Source organism: Acanthochromis polyacanthus, chromosome 5, assembly GCF_021347895.1.
Source record: "Acanthochromis polyacanthus isolate Apoly-LR-REF ecotype Palm Island chromosome 5, KAUST_Apoly_ChrSc, whole genome shotgun sequence".
NCBI classification, from domain to species: Eukaryota; Metazoa; Chordata; class Actinopteri; family Pomacentridae; genus Acanthochromis; species Acanthochromis polyacanthus.
Genome location: NC_067117.1, coordinates 26,422,754 through 26,437,347, shown reverse-complemented (window position 1 = coordinate 26,437,347; position 14,594 = coordinate 26,422,754). Strand labels below are relative to the sequence as shown.

Below are 14,594 nucleotides of genomic sequence, written 5' to 3'. Positions count from 1 at the left end.
GGTTGATGTTTTGTGCCAAAATGCTTCTTGGGAGTCATAGCTGACTTTTGTTGACTCATGCTTTTATGAGTTTTCAATCCAGAAAAACATCATTTAATTGCTGTTGCTAATCTTTTAGATAGGTGTGGGCTGTTTGATATCACTTACTTTTTATTAGATATTGCACTTGTTACTATCCACCATTATATTTGAAAGCTTGAGTTCTCTGTGTGTAATTTTATCTGCTAACATCCTGTCTATTGCATGTGTGTGTTTTTCTGCAAACAATATCACAAAGCAATGCGCCACACCTTATATTTGCCCAAATTACCATTGTGCAAGCAAAAAACTGATAGTAAAATGGATAATAATTAATAACTGTAGCTTACTGTTCACTTTTAAATGTCTCTTGTCTTTGGAATAGTGAACATGCCTTCATAGTCACCCAAACTTTCCAATCACTTGACAGTGATTTACAGAAATATAACAGTGCTGTTCATGCCGATTTGCCACTGTATTTGAACTTCAGCTTCGAATTAGGATTCTGCACTCTGTACCTGCTTTGTAATATATTCCTTTCATCTGCATGCTTAATATATTATTTCTGCTGCATCATCATCATCAAACACTAATACCTTTATTTGTCTGTGTATATGTTTCACTCTGGCTGCATTTATCTGTTTCCAACATTATCTAAAGCTAGCATGTATCCGATTGCAGTAGCTATTGCATTTTTTTTTCTATTTTCCAAATGTGCTCGATGCAATTACTCAACTGCATGGCACTCTCAGCGCTTGCTAATGGACAAATGCGATTAAGATCACAGAGCCCTGGATTGTACAATGAGATTATAGGGCGTGCTGGCCAAATAGTGATGACCACGCACTCTCAGTCCACTGATCAGGAGCTGGTTGTGTTTGCTGGTTGATAGCAGAGGGAGTTTAGCATCAGCAGTGGCGGCCTGCATCTCTGCCTCAGCCTTCCCGCCGTCCCTGTGTGCGGCTTCTCCTAACCAGAGGGAAGGCTGCTTGACATTTCCTTTGAGTCGTGATGCCACATCAGCTTATTTCCTTCCCTCTTGTCATTTCTTATCTTTTCCGTTTATCCTTGATCCTCCTGTCTTTCTACCCGCCTCATCTTTTGGCCTCTCGTCTTCCCCTTCTTGTTCGGGATGGTTTTTCTGTTTTTCCGTCGCTCCTTTTGTGAAGAGAGAAAGAGAAACAGAGAGAGAGAGCAAGAGAGAGAGCGAGAGATGATTGGGTGCGAAAAAAAATAAAAGAGGTACTCTATGCTGTTACCATGGCAACTGCATCTCGGAGCCGAGCCAGTACTCTTCCACAGATATGCATGCTCCCTCTCTCGTTCTCCCTTCACTTGCCCGGCTTAGATTAAAGCTTACCTCTGATGAGAATGAAAAAGAAAGAGAGAGAGAGAAGCAATAGAAACAAGGGAAAAGGCTGCTCTTGTTAGGGAAGAGAAGCCTTTTACAACCCTCCATGGAAACAATATGCTTTCCTCTGTGATGAATTATTATTGCTGATGGCAGATATCAAAGACAGACCTTGTCAGTCAACTGCACGTAGTGTACAACAAAGGAGACATGCAGCACACTTTGCACTGTAACATTCTTTCTTCTCCTCTGCAGAGGTCTCAGTCATTGGGCTGATGGAGGCAATTGTGGCTAATGGTCTGTTACAGGAAATTAATGCATTCGTGGGGCTCCACTGCCTCACTCACTCCATGACATCAATCTGTGTTAATTTGGTAATTAATCTGATTTCATGAGAAGATGTCTCAATAAGGGAGCCCATTTGCTGCAAACTAACTTTGGATTATGGGATTTGTACTCTCTGTTGTGTGTATCTGCCAACATGTGATGTGTCCTTGAAGGGCGGTGCAATTATTGGCAGACATGAATTGAGCAAATCTTTCATGACCACTTCAAAGTAACAGTAACTATCGATTCGAGTGCCGTTATGAAATGTGTCACGGTCGGCTGTGTTGCTTGTTAATATGTTCACAACAGAAGTGAAGAATGTCCACAGTGGGAAACAGAGATGGTTGGACGGAGCACAAGTGAGACAGCTACATCCACACAAATGGCTGTAGATGAATGCATTGTGTCATGTAGCCCAGATGGATGTTAAGTGAGTGGGGACGTCAACTTCTGTTTCTCTTGGACGAGAGGAGAAAGAGCACACCTGTAATGCACACAGAGGAGGCTCTCGTTATTTTCAGCTTGACTGAATCGGACCTGGAGGCGATAACAGTACGATGTTTCGCGCGCTGTGTGTTTGCTTCCTTTCCCCCCATCAGAACGCGATAACTGAAAGAGTTTTTGCCTCTCCAATCAGGGCGTTTACTTGGCAGTTATATCCGCGATTCAGCCAATGTCTGGAAATTGATTTAGCAACTTATAGCTCAGTGCCCAGCTGGATGAAACAGCGAGGGGGGGAAATGAGGCCCTGAGCGGACATAGCACTCCAAGCTTCACTTTTGTCCCCGAGGAGAGGAATTCATTTCTGTCAAATCACTGTGATTGTAAGTAATGGAACGCCTGTGATAGCAGAGCAGAGGAGGAGGAGGAGAAGGAGGAGGAGGAGGAGAAGGAGGGGGTTCACACTCCTTTAACCACTCGCAATATGTCAAGACCTTCCCTGGTTTGAAGCCTGAAAGAGGCTGTGTCTCCTCTGAACCAGCATGAACCAGTTGCGCTCTCATCGTGGTCGTCATCCGCAATCACCCACAATCCCAGAGTGCATTATGCTGATGGGATTTGTTGCTCATAGGGCAGAGAGACCACCAGGGTCACATAGAGCCTGGATTATGTACAGTACAAGGCCCTGAAGTCTCTTTGGGGATCTCTATAATACATTGCATTATTCCTATATGCTGTGTTGAGCAGATCCCATTGAGGATATATTCACATATTATGCCTTGCCTACATTTGATAAGAGGTCATGGAAGAACATGTTCCAGGGTCATGAGCATCGTATTTGTCTTGTGGGAAATCTACTGAGCGGTTAAAGAAGATTCAACCCTGTCCACAGGGTTACCTTGTGTTTCTGGTGGGGATGAGCAGCTTCTGTATTTTCCCAGTTGAATTTAAAAAAAAAGACGATTTTATCTCAGTAACGGAGTTTAAGGGCAGAATCTTTTTACAAATGCGTTTTTGTATCGTTCAAAGTAAGATGTCAGGTTTTTCTGTCTTCAAATGCATCGTTTTCAATTCTCCACTCATTACTAATATTAAAAAATCACACAGAGGAATCCGTTGTGGGGGAGGCTGAGCTGTCGGTTTGTCCTTAATAAACGAAAAAGCAATGCACACAATGTGAATTTTATTTTTGCATCATGCACTCTAAGGTACCCAACCCACAAGGGCTTCCAACACATCAAATGTACAGCTGCAGTGGTGAAACACGACTCCTTAGAAGAGAACATAAATTATTACACCAAAATCTACAATGTGAACAAAATGCTTTTCCTGCGTTGGATTTTCCAAGCTCTGACACACCAAAAAAGGTTCCATTCTTAAAACGCAAGTCTTTCATTATGGTGAAGTAGAATACATCTGCATAGAGTTGCAACAGTTTTTTGAGGAGCAGAGTCTTTAAATTACCATATGAAGTACAGTAAAAATACAAAATCCCTTAAAGGATGTCATTGTTAAACCTGTCGGTTTGTATGCCTGGAATAGTGCACAGAACTATTCTCCTTAACAGAAGTATATGATAGTTATTTTATATGAAACAATGCATGTATGTAATTTAAACGTGCTCCTTTTATTGCACATACTATGGGTGGTACTCTGTATTCTGAATATTTTGACTTTCTACTCACAAAGAATACAAAACGGGTTCAAACAGGCAGTCTGGTTGTACTTACAAGTACTAAAGCTCACTAAGATGTTACTAAGTCAGGAAATAGAGCACATATAGACCTTGATTAACTGCAGCTTGATACTTTTACTGCTCTTATGTTCATATTTAACCAGTGAACATGAGTCTGGTTGCAAAACTAGCTGTTTCTCCCTGTTTTCACTCTTTATCCTTTGCTAAGCTAACCGTTTCCTGATAGTGGATGGTAATAGGTTAGTAAAATTGCAGTAGTTGTACATTACCTCCATATTTATTTACACTAGTTTATACTTGTTCTACTCCTCTACATTTTAGAAGGAAGTTTTCTACTTTACTCATACCTACGTGTATTTGAATGTTATAGTTTTATGTTAGGATATGAGATGAGATAAGATTTATAAACTTTTTTTTGATCCCTCGCCGGGGAAATTCACATGTTGCAGCAGCTGGAAACAGAAAAGAAGCAGCAGGACAAGAAATTACAGAAGTACAATAGGACTAAAAATAGAGATATAATGAATACAAGTGGGTAAGTACATCTGTCATCAGCAACAGTGAAGTGCTTAAAAAATAATAGATTGGTGATTAAAATCCAAAAATGCTCCATCTGTTATTCTGAAATATGCCATTTTGCAGCATAAGTCCTATTATTTTTTGATCACAATATATATTTTTCTGCTAATACTTTTAATAAAAAACCTTCTCGAGTTTGAAATGTTTGGTTTTTACTTGCTGAAGAGCATTTCTGCACTGTAATACTGCTTCTAGTAGTCCAGATTCTGTGTGTCCTCAGTGCACACCTCTCCAAATTGACGAGACTGGCTGCTCACCACTTTTACTTAACTACTTAACTTGTGGTTATTGTTTCATCCATCCACACCCTATGACTTATAACTGAAAAGAACAAGCTCCAACTGGGAAATTGGCACTTGATCACAAAACACTGATGATGCGTAATAAAGTTACATAACGAGACAAAGCTGCTGCTCTGTACTGGATGCGTCTTTGTGTCATTGATTTATTTCATAGCATATGGTCTTCATTTGATAAAAATGGATGATACTATGACTTGAATTGAGTATGGTTTCAATCTCTGTTTCTTTCTTTCTTTCTTGTTTAATTTTTTTAGTGTTGGAGGTTGTCTTGCTTAAATAGATGATCATTATCTGACTCAGTGAGGGACTTTATCATTAAGGTGAACGTCCTTGATGGCAAGGTGAAATACGCCTGAGCTGCAGTTTTCAGAGTTGTAATTCAGGCTCCTTTTGAATTTAATGCATTCATGTTTGGAATTTTTCACTGATGTTTTTACAGATATTCTGGCAATAAGCATGCACTAACGGTTTTGGTGTAGCATTTTGAAGCAAAGGCTCAACTTGTTATACATAATATATATTCCTGTGTGTTCTCAGGTTGGTGTTACTTTGCTGAAGCGACAGAGGAAGGCCCGGAGGTGAAGAGAACAAGCTAGGGGTCCTCCCAGACAGCAGGGGGCAGCGGCAGGCATGCAGGACTCAGCCTCTGACAGCAAGATGGCAAAACAGGTTAGCATGACGCTAATTTGACTTAAAAAGTTGCTAAATTCACAGAATTACCAACGTTTGGGTAAAGTAAAAAAAAAAAAAACCCACAATATGCGGAATGTTAGCTTTTATTTTGTAAGTTATTAAAGTGTTTGCAACTGCGTAAACAAGAAATCACTATGTCATCACAACTTGCACACGTTATAATACAACTGAGAAAAATGCGGATGGAAGTGATCAATTAATAGTAATTAATCATTTCCTTGTAAATATAAATGTGACTTTGTGTGATTTAAATACAAAAATAAATAAATGCATGTGAATGAAGCTGTTCAATCAGTCGTGCTAACACAATAGATGCTATTTATGATGTTAGCATAGCATTTTCGGATTGGAGTTACATTATTTTATGTATAAAATTAAAGATTAAGTATTTTTTTTAAGTGTCAGGTCAGATAGATCAACCACATTTCATATTTCCTCTTCACCCATCAAAACCATCAGCTGTATCAATTGTTTATCTTAGAAGCTTTTTTAGCTAGCAGGAGTTACTAATTGTTAAGAACGAATGCCTTTGTGAATCTTTGTCATGTTGTGTGTTTGCTACAACATATTTCAATTGTAGAATATTTCATAATCTTAAAACTAGCTTAAAAATAGGCTGTTTTCAGCTATTTTTAACTTGCACAAATCCAATATGAGTCACAATCCTTGTCTCTCAGTGAACTAAGAATATTATTGCACTGCAGTGATATTAATATACTTGGTTCCTCAAAACAGGCCTTTGGGTCTTTTATATAATGACAATTAGAACAATTATGATGAAGTTTCATCTGGAGTAATTAACTCACAATATTTCTTGATATTGCATTAGTTTTCCCTTTTTAAACTGATGTTAAGCAGTTATGTTTTAGTTCTGGTTTCTTTTTGTCTTGTTTACTGAGTAACCTGCTAGGGATGTGAAAATACCAGAAATTAAATTTTCTCTAGCAATGCAACTTACATTTAGTTTTTTCAACAACAACAACAAAAACATCAAACAAACAAACAAGCAAAACAATGAAGTTATCTATTTTTAGCATGAACTGTTCAGTTAAAAAATTGGAATGAAGCCTTTACATTGTAATTACAAAGACATTACTATTTAAAAAGAGAAAAAACAGCACTTTCTATGGTGGGATTGTATTTCCACTGTCCAGCTGACTAATATTTAAAAAAATGTACAGGGAAAAAAAAATCAAAAATAGGCCAGTTGTAAGGGAATATATGAAAAAATGTATCATTATAATAAACTGTGGAATGTAGCCTTTGATACAAACAACACTGTGTTTAGAAAGTCAGTCATCTACCTTAATTGTAAAGATTTTGATATGGGTTTATCCATATTTTCTGAGCCACTGAAAAGCTTCCGATATAGTTGACGTTGATGTGTGTGTTGGTCTAATCTGCGTCTGTCTGTCCAGCTCAATATCCTCCTAATGCTCATATTATGGAAAGACCATTAGGCATGCATGCTTTCTGCTATATGTTGACAGGCTGAACCATAATATGAGTAACATACACTGTATGTAAAAGCGGGACTGAGTCACCGAGATGTCATCCATTGGTTTATGGATTATAGTTTTGAAGCCTTAAGTTTGGAATTTAGCTTCATCCCAACTGACAGAATTTGATTTTGTTTTGTATTTTACTGTAAAAGGGACCATAATTTACAAAATTCACATTATGCTATATTAAATAAGTCTTGAAACTATTGATTGAAACTATAAACTCTTTAGGAAAATGCTCACCGCGGTAAAAATTCGAGGAAGAAGTAGGTTGTGTTCTCATTGATTTAGATACTGTTTTACTTTGCTTTGCAACCTGAAAACCAGTAGAAGACCTTTTCAGATCTAGAAGCTACATCTATCTTTTATATACAATCTATAACCAACTAATGCTGTCAACAGCAGGCAGCTCACACTGTAATCTACCTGCCACAAGTCATAGCGAACCCACGGCTCTGCCTGGACTTGCTGATGCCATTTACAATCTCCAGTAGACGAACTATGACAGCTGGTGTACTTTTGGCACCTTTAGAATCATAAAAAATAAGCATCATCCTGAATTCTGCTCTAAAACAGGTTCCTGATTATCGGTTCTAGCGGCATCCGTAGTATTGACTTCAATTACTAGGACACTTATGGCAAATATTCCACTCGGTATTTCCGTATATCGCACAAAATCCAGTATCTATTAAAGCCACAATGCTGACTTTGTACTGTCAGCTTTCTCTCTACTCCTTGCATCCTTTGTGATGTTTGCCCAGGAGGGATAATAGAATGTGAGACTAATAGTATTTTAATTAAAGAAGAGGATTTAAAATGTAAAAACATGTTCTTATCTCCAGGTCCTGACTCTGGTGAGTTTTAACAGATGTATCTGAAAATGTGTATTGAATTGGCTGTCCTTGCTTTTTTAATCTTTATATATAAAGGAGCAGAACTCCAAGCACCTCGACGAGCACAGAGAAACAGATGACATGTCTGAGAAAACATCACCAAACAAGAACCTCAAATCTCCCCAAAAGGGCTCCAAACGACTGAAAACTGCCCCCTTCAAAGTGACCCTGCTGGATTCCTCCGAGTTCGAAGGAGAAGTTGAGGTAAGCACAATAGAAAGAAATTTGCATTAAGACATTTTCTGGAATTAGGCTTTACACGCTTTGAGCAAACCGCTGAAAAAAGTGCCATTATTCTTTTGCTTTTGTTGTTATTTTCCTGTGTGGGCATTTGTGTGTGTTGTATGGTGCTGCACAGAGCGGATAAAAGGGGCAGAGAGAATAAAAGAGAGGGTGCCGTGCTGAGAGCTCACCAGGGGGGTGAAAGCCAAAGAATTGTTACATATTTCTGTAATACACACAGTGGCACCAAAAAATGATGCAGCATAGAAGTCTTCATTCCACTCAAGGTATCTGTTGTCATTATTCCAGCAGTGTGAAATAGGGCATTTCCCACTTGCTGGGAAAAGTATCTGGCAGCATGCATAAGAGAAGAGAAAAAAGATAGATGTAAGTACATTTCCTTAAATAAATGCGCAGCATCAAGTCGAAGATTTTGCAGGTTTTCTGCATAGCAGCAGGATACACCTCTGGCAGAGCAGATCTATCTTTTTTATTCTGAAATCTTTGTGCAGAATTGTGGGGGGAAGAATTTATACCTACTTACTTGACTATAAAGGGATAAAAGCTATTTTGTTGCAAGTTCAACTTTTTATTTCACTAAGAGAATCTATCTAGAATAACACCAAAATTCAGCACATCGTGTACCTAGCATATCGTTAACTTAGCTTGTTTGTTTCAGAGAGTTCCCAGATGGACTGCTGGAAACCTTAATATAAGAGCAATTTGAAATCATGTTTGACAGAAATCTAACTGAAATTAATTTTTACAGCAATCGCAGGTGATCAGTTCTGTGCAAACACTGTGGCCTGCTCTAGATACAGTTTTCATTCACCAAATAGTCATGGTGCTTTATTGTTGCCTAAAGTGACCAGTAAAATGCCAGCTTGTGACGGAAAAGCTTTCATTTTCAGCATTACAATTCACTATGTTTGGTTAGTTAAAGTGCCTAACATCAGCCTGTATTTAGCTCTGCACACAAGGAAAATAGATTAATCTAGTTAAAGAAAAAACAACAGCTGTGATTTTACAGGAGCTATGTACAGTCAGTCTTTTTACTCAGTAGTTTGGTTTAGGTAAGTGAGTTACAACATGTTAATCACTGAGCTTTATACATACATATATGTATATTTATATACAGTATATCATCGTAGATCTTGGGTTGCAATTTTGTATTAATCGTAATTGAATAAGGATTGATCATATTAATGTTCTCCACAGTAAGTTGTGTTGGTATCAGTACTGATTTCATATTAGCATTGTTAGTAGAAAACCCTCTGAATATGTTCTACTGATTGGTCCCTTCTCCCCAAAAACAGGCCTCAGCACGGGCTGCTTAATGGGTGTTAAGAAATCCATAGTTATTACATGATTGCAAGCCAGGTGCAGTCAAGGAGCAAATAGAAGAGCAATGTTATTACGAACCAGCCCTTAGGATAGTTGCAGAGTGCATACGTGCATGGACCTTTGTGAGTGTGTGATAATAGAGGAAGGTGCTTTTTATTTGTAAGTGTGTGTGTGTGTGTGTGTGTGTGTGTGTGTGTGTGTGTGTGTGTGTGTGTGTGTGTGTGTGTGTGTGTGTGTGTGTGTGTGTGTGTGTGTGTGAGGTAAGACCATCAGGAATGCGATGCTTGCACCAACTTTTCTTTCAGTGCTGTGAAAACATTCTGAAATGCACTTGGGCCTTTTCCACACCGCAACAATAGTTTGCCTTATACTTATGAAAGCTTTTGCATCTTAAGTGCTCTTCCTGTACGTTCACCCGCCCTCACAGCTATGACCGTCATTGCCAATGAAGGATGTACAAAGCAAGAGTTTGGCAAGAGACTCAGATCTCCAGGTCATGGACAGGTTTGCTGCTGCTTCCTGTCGGTAATTGGTGGGATGGAACTTCATGCCTGCCATATCTGAACCTCCCTTCTGCTTCCAGGAGTTGGTAATCATAGTGTTGTGAGAAAACGGGCCACACTCTGGGAGGGTTTTCCTTGGAGGAGGTGCCGTATTCATGGGTTAATTAAGTCTTTTGTCATGGATGCATGGCTGAGCGTCCCCACGGTCCTGGAGCAGGAGGCACCACGCCTTTACTCAGTTCTCTCCTCCATCCTCCTCCCTCTGATGCATGGTCAAGCCTGGCTGGGCCGTTGTGTTGAACAGAACTACTTTGGGTGGAACTGAGTTTTGCATACTGTTTAGTTGTCTTTTTGCATTGCCAAAATACTATCTGGGGGTTTCCCGTGTCCATTCAGGTGGTAAAACTGAGATCATTATTTTACACCTGACTGTTTAATTGCTCCAGAGCAGAAAGCAAATAGACTGGATCATCTCGGTCATGGCTTGTTAAGACTCCAAATGCTGATTTGCTTATTTAATTCTGCCAATGATATAACACAGCGTGCTGTCGCCGTACATTATAAGTGCTCCACAAGTGCTGCCCCACCATTCGCTCACACACAATGGCAAAAAATAAAAAATAAAACATTTCAAGCTCTAGCCTTGAGATATTAAGAAACAAGACAGCAGAGGGATAATACTGCATCCGTTTCCCTGACAACTGCTTGCTCCAACTCCCTGTCACCTCACAAAGTAGGCTCAAGGGGAGGAAGAATGACAAGTAAGAGTATAAAACTACATTTGTGGTTAGGTGTTGGGTTTAAACAGTAAAGATGAAAAAAGAAGTCTTTAACCTTGGTAACGTCCATGTTATGCTTTAAGACATAGATGATGACGATGGATGCAGACAGCCAGGGTTTAATACATAACGAACCTAAGGAACCAATCCCATTGACTTATGGAGTATGTGACAGGAAAACCAGAAAAAAAGGCACATGTTGTTTTTGGTTGCAAAGTTGGGAAGGTAAAATTGTGAGCAGTCTTTATCCAACATAAACAACACATTGTGAGCTGTTTGATAAAGTAGTAAAGGTAAAAGCTCATCTATTCCTGTTGCATCATGAATTATGACAGTATTTCAAAATGTCTTTTGATCTCACATAGAAACAAGGGGCACAGCTCCCATTTGGAGGCATAACTTTATATTATAAGGCCTTATGTCACTGTCCACAAAAACTCAAAAAAAGGACGAGAGGAGCGCTTTAAGCTAACTGTTGTTGCTACCAAGACAATGCGTCAATCCACTTAGCAGGTGGCGGATGCAATTAAAGTGACTTTCTGAATGAGTCTTTCTCCCCCAACCTGCACCATCTGACTTCTGTTTCCCAAACTGAAATCCCACTTGCATGTTTGCCATTTTCATGCTATTAGGGAGTATCCGGAGCGTCAAGATGTGACCATCTTGTGCAAAGAGATAATTATGCCTGAACATTGGTGGACTAAGTGCATCCAAGTTACAGGAGACTATTTTGAAAAATAACGCAAGAACAGTCTTTCTCCTGTGATGTTCTCTGGTGAGGCCGAGAACTGTTTGAAGCGCCCTTGTCATTTACCATTCTGACACATCCACTTGTAGGCCACCCTGTGCAATTTGCTCTTGTTGTTGTTCTTCTTTTCTTTGGAATTAGTGTCCTGTTTGAACATGTGTGGCCTAATTTCTCAACTGTTACAACATGAAACAGGTTGGTAGTGACAGAAGTGGGGACTAATTTACATATTCTAAGACCCACACATAGTTAAGGCAGAAATAGTATAAATTACACCTAAGCCATTTTAAGGCATGAAGGGATTACTCCATGGAAAATACAGTAATTTTCATAAGTCAGAGAAGAGTTTTTAGGGGTTTAATGAATGCCAGGAGAAGGACTTTAACATAGTTCTCCCGTGTTCTATATTTAACTGTGGCATATGAGCCATGCATAAATTGATTATGTTGCCTCAATAACATAATCAATTTATAGACTGCACTGAACAGCCTTATGAATACTCGATATAGACTTGGCATGTTTGAAACATATACAGTCTATGGTTTGGAGTCAAGCCAAATGGGTTTAGACCTTACAACCTTGAAGCTGGGAGGATTGGGGGCTGAACGCTGAACCAACATGACAACTTACATGGTTGCTACCATTTCAGCCTCGTTTGGTGGGTCCACCTTGATTTGGATGGGTTGCAGTGAAATTCTGTATAAAGATTCATTTTCAGCAGATGATGCATCCCAGTGATTTATGTCATCACCTGACTTTGCCTCTAGTGCCACCATTAGATTGACAGGTCTGAATTTTTAGTAAAATATTTTGCTGTCTTCTGGATTGATTTCTACTAATCCGAATATAATTTGGTACACACTTTCCCAGAAGAAAAATACTTCAGTGGGCGTCAGACTTTTCTTCTGCCATTACCAGAAGGTTACATTTTTCTATTCCATTTATTCCATCAGGGCTGTAGGTGGCTCAGTTGTTTGCTCCGTAGCCTCACAGCTTCACTGGTTTCCATCCTGGTCTTTACCTGGGACGTTTCTGTGTGGAGGTTTTCATTGGGCTCTCTGGTTTCCTCCTGCAGTCCAAAGACATGGTGAGGTATATTGGTCATTATGAATTGTCCACAGCTGTGAATGTGAGTGTGTTTGGTTTTCTGTCTTTGTGTGTGGCCCTGTGATAGACTGGTGACCTGACCAGGGTGAACCCAGCCTTTGCCTTTAGTTGGTTTGGGCAGGCTTCAGGCTCCCCGCAACCTTACAGAGGATTAAGCGGTATATAGATAATGGGTGGATAGACCTGTTCCATGAGCATTGTATTTTGTGTTTGAAACTATTAGAAGATGTTAGCATGCTGGTTTTCTGAGCCAATTTGGTAACTGTTACCTGTTTAAAGTGTTAGTCTGCTGATGTTAGCATCTAGCTCAAAGCACTACTTGGACGTGAGTAGCTCAGACTCTTAGTGGTCATGTCCAAGCGTTTCTTTCAGCTAAGATGGTTTAGTTGCTATGACTTGAAATATCCACTGAAGTAATTTATCGCAAGTGTGGATCAGCTGGATGATTCAGCTGACTGCAGCTTACATGGTAGATCTACAGAAAGCAAAATGTTCTTCCAAACATTATTTTTCATATTATATTGTGATGGATTGCAGGATTTCATACAAATACTCAGAGAGTGGTGTTGTCAAAGAAGTTATCACCTGAATGTGAAAGTAAGTATTGTTGAATGCTCACCTTACTTTCTGTCAATAGCAGAGGAAATATCTGCCCACAGTGGCAAAGACCAATCTTCCACAGCATTTCACAGTCTACTTTCACTGTCAAGTGTTTGATGCACAGTGACTGTGACACAACACTGAAAGACTGAGCTGTTATATTGTGTTCAGAGCCAGAGAAGCTTGAAAGGCCCAGATGTCTAATGGAGTCTGATAGTGTATTGCTGAGGCACTTCTTGCTCAATAAAACCTAACTGTAGCAGTAATAGAGACTTATGTATGTATGGTATTTTAGGAACACAGAAAAAAATCTTTCCTGATTTTTTTTTCTCTCTATATTCAACTTTTGTGTCATGTACGCTTGTCTTTTCAGAAACATTCCAAAGGACAGACTCTGATGGATATGGTGTGTGAGCATCTTAACCTGCTGGAGAAGGACTACTTTGGTCTGACCTTTGCCGACACAGACAGCCAGAAGGTCAGTGAATTGTGTACCACAATAACCTCCTGAGACGCTTTAGTGCATAAACACGTTGCTCACTGAACAATCTGTATTCCTCTCACTTGTTGGTTTGGTCGGCTCTCTCAGGGGCACACTATCCATCATTCAAAAGATGAATGGAAAATGGAAATTTCCATGCTCACACTGGGCCAGGACAAAGGCCATTTGAATAACTTGTGCAGCTGAAGATGAAAAAATGCCTACTCTACTCATTGCAAGATGCATATGTGAAATTTTTTTCAAGAAATATTCTTTAGAGGTAGACCTTCTCCAGAGGCAGAAATAATTTCATGGGGTTGTTAAACCTTAATGGACTGAAGCCAAGAGCCACAGTTTAGGAAAATTTGAAGTCCTAAGAAGAAATGCCACAATGACTTCACTGGCTTCTCTATCTTTCTCTCATAACCATGGTATGCTAGAGGGTAAGCAGGTTAGGAAACTTTTAGCACATAGCTAAGGGATTTTCTTTTTCATTTGTAATGAAAGTGTTGAAAGTGAAAAGGAGAATGAAATCTACCTAGCCCTTAGTGGCATAGCCAGGTTTTGAGATGCACATTTTGCAGTATGTTTTAATGGTGCTTGCAGCTCTCATGTGTTACATTTTACACCTGCATAATTAATTTTTGGCTACTTCAGGGATGGCATAGCATTCTGTCAACACAACACTGACATCTTTGGACTGTATAAAGATAATATTCTGAACACGTCATCAAACAACTTCCCATTTACACATCTATGAGACACAACATCAGAGTCAATCCACCTTAATTCACCAGTTTAAAAAAAAAATTCTGCCTGTTTGGATATAGGTTTTATTATTGATGGAATATCAGGGGAGACAGAAACATTGACAATTTTTGACTGCATTTACACCATCATATAACTGATATGAAATGACATCACCCCTTTTTTAGGAATTTTTAACTGATCCATGACCCTAGACTTTACACATGGTTAGCCCAATCTGTCACCACTTACAAATTGGAG

At 39.3% G+C, this 14,594-nt stretch overlaps 1 protein-coding gene across 10 annotated transcripts in view; it reads left to right on the top strand.

Annotated features, from left to right (window-relative positions):
* Positions 1 to 14,594, top strand: part of LOC110954494 (band 4.1-like protein 1) — a 98,754-nt gene that overhangs the window by 48,910 nt on the left and 35,250 nt on the right. For all 10 annotated transcript variants that reach the window (XM_051948575.1, XM_051948578.1, XM_022199054.2 and 7 more), the window contains 3 exons: positions 5,252 to 5,383; positions 7,839 to 8,006; positions 13,479 to 13,583. In XM_051948575.1, the coding sequence (XP_051804535.1) occupies positions 5,345 to 5,383; positions 7,839 to 8,006; positions 13,479 to 13,583 (312 nt within the window). In that variant the 5' untranslated portion in view covers positions 5,252 to 5,344. The remainder of the gene's footprint in view (positions 1 to 5,251; positions 5,384 to 7,838; positions 8,007 to 13,478; positions 13,584 to 14,594) is intronic.